Source organism: Equus quagga, unplaced genomic scaffold (genome assembly GCF_021613505.1).
Source record: "Equus quagga isolate Etosha38 unplaced genomic scaffold, UCLA_HA_Equagga_1.0 71534_RagTag, whole genome shotgun sequence".
In the NCBI taxonomy this organism is placed as follows: Eukaryota; Metazoa; Chordata; class Mammalia; order Perissodactyla; family Equidae; genus Equus; species Equus quagga.
In genome coordinates this window covers 167,168-173,167 of record NW_025802133.1, presented here as the reverse complement: position 1 = coordinate 173,167, position 6,000 = coordinate 167,168, and the positions used below count along the sequence as shown (strand labels likewise).

The window sequence follows — 6,000 nt, the reverse complement described above, 5'->3', positions numbered from 1 at the left end:
GTGCACTCCTGCGTGTGTCTGTGCACGTCTGCGTCAGTGTGCGTGTGCTTGCGTGTGTGTCCCTTGTCCACTGGCCGGTCCCCTGTCTCGTTCTCTTTGCTGTTTCTGCCCTTTTTCTTTATGTTTTTTGAGTAGGGCTTCGGGGGAGCAGAGATGCGTGTTTTAATTCTGTCTGTCCTGTTCAGTGAAATCAGAACTGCTCTTGAAAAGGAAATGTTTCTGCACCTTGACCATGTCCCCATTCCCAGGATGCAGAAAGGCTGCATGGGCTCCTTTTCGGATGCAAAGTGCCCTCCTGCTGCCTTTCTCAGGGCCAGAATCTTTGGGACTGCTTCCTAGTTTCATGCAGTCTGCTTATCACATGCCTCATTGTCACCTGACCTGTTTCTCTCTGAGAATTTTTTAAAGGGTAGGAAATGGTGGTGCCGACAGGGTAGAAATTCTGCTTGGCTTCTGGAGGGAAGTGAGAGGGGTGGCTGAGGGCAAGGGACCAGGGGCTGGAAGATGTTGGAACAGTGGTGTCTGAAAGTATTGGTGTTGGAGCAGCACATGAAATAGATTGTAGGCCCACTGGTGAGTTTTTATAATTAACCTCATAAATCTGTATATTCAGAATTCTGATATAAATATTTGGGTTTTTTTGGATTAATGTGTTATCTGGAAATATTTAATGATAATTGCTTTTTCTTTTCAGGGCTTGTCAATGAGACAGATTAGATTCAGGTTTGATGGGCAACCAATTAATGAAACAGATACCCCAGCACAGGTATGAGCGCCGGCTTTGTGCACACTCGAGGCTGCCTCTGATTTGCAGTGACCATTTGGAATACTCTTATTTGAGAGTTACTGATTGGTGCTCATATAGCATACCTTATATTTTCCTAATGGGTTTAATTATTAGATTATTTAATTTTGAAGTTCAGTTTTTCAAATGTGAAAAATGCACTTTGTCAGAAATCATCCTCCGTGTCAGGAGGGTGGAGCAGGAGGGCCGGGTGCTCAGCAGAGGCGGTCCAGGCTCACAGACAAGGGTGTGGGACAGACTCAGTTCCCATCCACCTGTAGTCTGGACACTGAATTTGCAACGTTAGTCAATTTGTAGCTAAATTACTGGCTTGATTCTCATGCTCTTTAAGCACTTATGCATGGGGGTGTGGGTGGAAAGGAGAATGCACACACATGGTTGTCAGTCAGCAGTTTTTCTTAAGCATGTGCCCACCACACACGCAAATCCGCAGGCATCGGTCCCTTGTGTGGTGGTGCATCCCACTGTGGTGAGAGCATCTGGACTTGGAAATAGACGGCTGAGCTTCCAGCGGCAGCTCTAGTCATCTGTCAGCGGGGTGACTTTGATCGAGAGCCCCTGGATCTCTTGGAGTCTCAGTCTTGTCTGACTGTAAAGCAGAGATGATATGTTTTTTCTCCTTTACAAAGTTGTGAGAATTGATTGTTTTGTGTGAAAGGGCTGCAGATCAAGAGATTTTACACCTGCCCACTTTAGGAACTCCTCCACTGCTGAGACAGTGTCGGCCCTGGGAGGATTCCTGGGTAGGGCTTGCCCTGGGCGGTGCGGGGAGCTCGCTGGCTTTAGGAGCCCGGCTATCCCTCCAGCCTGTCACTCTGGCTACCGCCCAGGCAGTGTCTGCAGCAGGAGAGGGTCCTTGCCAGCCCAGACGGTACTTCTCTGCATTTCTGAGAACCATTACTGCCTCTGGCCTTGGTTAGTCTCTGTATGAAATTGGCAAAAGCTTCCTTTTGTTCAGAGAATGACAAAGATCAGGGAGATATTCGCGTGCCTGCTGTGTGAGAAAGAGAGAAGCAGGCGGGAGGTGTTCGCACTGTCTCCGCCCTGGTTGTGAGGGAGCGGGCAGGGGAGCCAGCAGTGGATCCCTTATGCTGGTGGATCCTTTGTGATTTCGTTTGCTCTGGATTTCACAAGTGTGGTCCACTGCACTTGTTAGAAAGTGCATGGCCCCTGCTAGTCCCTAGGATTCAGTGCTGCTCATGGGATATTTCTAATGGAATCTGACTTCGTGTAATTTTCAGTAAAAATTTTAGACACTTATTTTTTTAATGAGACTCAGTTTTTCTCTCTGTTAAAGTCCTTAACTTAGGATGTTCTTGTGTGAGTTTGTTAGGGAAAGCGTGGTGAATGAGTAGGGCTTATTGAAATCCAAACCTAAGCCGCTTTGCCTGCGCGTCACCCGTGAGGGCGGCACAGAGTGCGTCAGGCAGCGCTCTGGCCCAGGGAACAGCTCAGTGAGCACGGGAGTCGGTTGTGCATCATGGTGAGAAAACTAACAGCTTCCCCCTCTCTCGCTGTGCCCGTCACAACGACCCTGCCAGCTGGAGATGGAGGACGAAGACACCATTGACGTGTTCCAGCAGCAGACAGGGGGCTCGAGGGAGACCAGCTGCCTCTCGGGGTGCAGCCTCTAGAGGGACCATCCCCACGTGTCGCCGTCCTTGCATTTGCTATTGAATAGTGAACACGTGACCATGCCAATCACAAAGGAGTCTGCAGAAGCCCAGGACCTCCACCAGGATTACTTCCCGCTCTGACGTACTGCGAGCGCAACTCCACTCTGCAGGGATGAAGCCACCGCCAAAGGCGGGCCAATCTCAGTTGTCATCTTTGTTTAGGCAAAATGAGTTGCAAGGTCTTGGGGTTTATTTTTGCTTTCATTTTTGTTTTTTCCCCCTCTCCTATAAGATGTCCCCCACACTCGTGGCCTGAATGCCTACTTTGAGTCCAGAGGGGGATCTTGTCCAGGTATTGATCCCCTCCCCACCCCCACTGCTTATTCCAATCATGTAGAGAACTCCACCACCACAATGGAGGTGCTTCCGTTGGACAAGTTTTGGGGGCATGGTGGAGATGGGAGACAAACTTTCGCTTACTATTTCTTGTAGGTACAGGTTTTTTTAAATGCTAAATATTGCAAATTTAAGTTTTGTCAGAATATGGTAAAGTTGAAGGGAAGATACTGGAGTGCTTCTTAAAAGGTAAAAAGTCCTTCAGTAACATGGGCCTGGGCGCCCCGCTCCTTAAGCATCCCTTGGGTGGGTCAGGGGCCCAGGACCCATCACCTACTGCCCAGTGCCTAGGAGATGCTGCATGGGCAAAGTGTGGCACAGTGCAAATTGGCTTTTCCCCTTTTCTTCACATAGAACAAAGTAATCCCCACATTGCTCACTTGGTAATAGTGCCATGGCCTCAGATTTCTTCTAGTATTTGCTTCTGATGAATAATTATGGTCTATATATAAACACATAAGATTACGTATTGCTGAATTTGCAGTTACGTTTTTGTGTAAAAGAGCTACTTCAAAGTGTGGTTGCAAATGAAGCCCGTGGACAGATGACTTCATGCTCTTCTCATGGACTCGTGCGGCGCCGCCTTCCAAGTAGGTATGGAGTTTATGCGTTAGTATGTGATTTCAGTTCTGTGAAACATTTTGGGATCTGTACCAATTAAACTTTGATAGTTCTGCTGTTCTTCTGTATGGATCCACTGCTGCCTGATGGCCTTCTCTGCCTTGTGTAGTCACCTGGACAGTGTGACCACGACCGTCACCTCTTGCTTGCCTGAAATTTTGCTGAAGATGTTCTCATTTCGTTTGTGTTTTGCTGTTGGGGTGTGGGCGGGTCGTCTGCTGGCTCTGTTGTGTTTATTCACCAATTTATACATTATTTGTTGTCCTTTACTACTGTAAACAGTAAATATAGTTTGGTATTCTGTCTCTTGGCTTATATTAAATACTACATTTGGAGGTCGAGGCATACTGTCACAATTCAGTATTTGCAGTGACCATTCAGTGATGCCACACAGGCTCATTTAAAAGCTAGTTGCTGAAAAGTAAGTATTCCCCTGCTGGCTCCCCTCCGCACCCCTGGCAGATCACCCTTGCTGGGCCCAGCGTGCTCCTCCCGCAGTGCAGCCTCTCACTCCTCACCGAGCTCTCGTGGCTCTTGGCTGAGCTGACCCAGCATCATGACCACCCTTTTCCTCTCCTGGACATGTGTAAAGAGAGGGTACATTTTAGAGGCAGGTGAATCTGGACAGTAGTGTAGGCCTCTCAGTTTTTTGGTGTTTGACTATAACACTGTTTTCCTTTGTACAGTCAACAGCCTGCTCACTTACCTGCTTTGAAACTGAAGAGAACTGACACTAATTTGACTGAGAATTTCCTAGTGTACTATGCTGTGACAAAACTAGGGTTGAAAATGACTGAGCTGTCCATCAGGTGAGGTGAGCACACGTTGAAAGATGAAGGGCAGCTGGGAAAACAGAGCTTGTCCACTCTAGCACTTGATTCATTGACACCAGTAGAAGTACATGGTTAAAGCTCATTGCAGAGATGGAGTCATTTGCCAGATGCCCTGGAGAGTATGGAGGGTGGGGAGGTCAAATCCAGCAGAGGAGCCCCTGCATTGGTAAGGAGAGGGATGCATTGAGGTGTGTTAAATTCGGAGAGCAAGGCTGAGAGTCTGGGGCCATTAGAACAGAGCTGCTTGAACTTCCACCCACAACATCTGACAGTAGAAGAAAGTGGATGTCTTTGAGGTTGTCTTTTATCTTAGAAATTTATGCAAATTGTGCATTAGGAATAATAGATCTGTTGGTATTTATATTTTTAAAAATATTGTTACATGAACCTAACTCTCAGTCTTTGGGTTAATGATTCTTCAGGAGGAGATATACCCTATTTAACCTGTTATTGGTGTCCTGGGTCCCAACTAGCACTTGCCACACAAAGCCCCATGTCCCAGGAGCCTCTCGGTCCCAGGCAAACCAAGGTGTTGTCACTGTAGTTGTGCTGCACAAGTGCACAGCTGGGGAAGCACGGTATTACTATTAAAGCTCCACCATAAAACACAGGTTAAGCTGTGAGATCCTTTTATGCTGCAGAGCTTTAGTTGCCAAAGATATAAAAGACACTACATTTATTCTGAACTCACTGGCCTGCCCAGTGCATGTTGCTTAGAAAGCCATTAAATATCACACGTCTGCTCAGAACCCCTGGGACACTAGTTCCGACTGATCCAAGTTGAGAGTTGCCAGATTTAGCAGATAAGGGAAAAGACTACCCACTTAGACTCAAATCTCAGATAAAGAGGAGGACCAGCCATGAGGAGGAAGATGTGTTGAGAGCCTGGTTCTCTGGAGGTGAGGCCATTGCACCAGCTGCATTGAGGTGAGAGGCTTCCATCTTGTTTCAGCGACTCATATTGTGGGTTTTTGTCAATTAAAGCTGAAATTAGTCCCGATACGAACTGTAAGTCACATTTCTGAACATAATAACTGAAAAACACACACAGCACTCTACCAGAAAATGATATCTGGGAAAAGACATCTGCAACACCAAGATTGATGCAATTGAGAAAATACGACACGCCTGACAGGCTCAGTTATTTTGAGTGTCCTTGTGTTGATGACAGTGCTTTTTGATCACCCACATTTCCTTTCAGTGGAAAAGCAGAGTTATCTCCCATTAGTCACCATGGAACCACACCCCTGACCCCTGACTGACTTGGGGCTTGGGCTGTGGTTTGGTCAGAGGAGAGGGCAGCTGTCTGGAACAGGAGAAGGAAACTTCCGTATTTGTGCAAATCCATTATTCTTTGAAACTGCCTAAAAGTACCATGTCATTTTTGCAAGTCACCATGGTCATTTGAGAAGATAGTGTTGGAATGAATTTTTGTGACGTCTCTACCCTAAAATATGTACACCTGCGAGGTTGGTTTGTTCAATTTCATTCAACAGACACTGCCATGTCCAGGTACTGAGGCTGCATCCAGGAACAAGTGAGACCAAACTCCCTGCCCTCAGGGAATATGTTTTCCGGTTAGAGGAGACAGATGAAAATAAGCTGTGGAAATTACTAACAGAAACCGGAAGTAACTGGATGCGGAAGACCTGCAGGGGGAGCTCTCTCCCCATCCCGCGGCCTCTCTTACTCCAAACAGGAAGTGGGGCGCTCTCATCTCCTGCAGGAA

The 6,000-nt window shown here is 47.1% G+C and overlaps 1 protein-coding gene across 2 annotated transcripts in view; it reads left to right on the top strand.

The window, feature by feature from the left end:
- Window positions 1-3,779, top strand: part of LOC124234128 (small ubiquitin-related modifier 3) — a 9,576-nt gene extending 5,797 nt beyond the window's left edge. Inside the window, exons 3-4 of one of the 2 annotated variants that reach the window (XM_046651389.1) lie at window positions 695-766; window positions 2,347-3,743. In XM_046651389.1, the coding sequence (XP_046507345.1) occupies window positions 695-766; window positions 2,347-2,439 (165 nt within the window). In that variant the 3' untranslated portion in view covers window positions 2,440-3,743. Of the gene's footprint in view, window positions 1-694; window positions 767-2,346 lie in introns of both variants that reach the window. The other variant, XM_046651390.1, reaches the window with a different exon arrangement.
- Window positions 3,780-6,000: the final 2,221 nt, after the last annotated feature.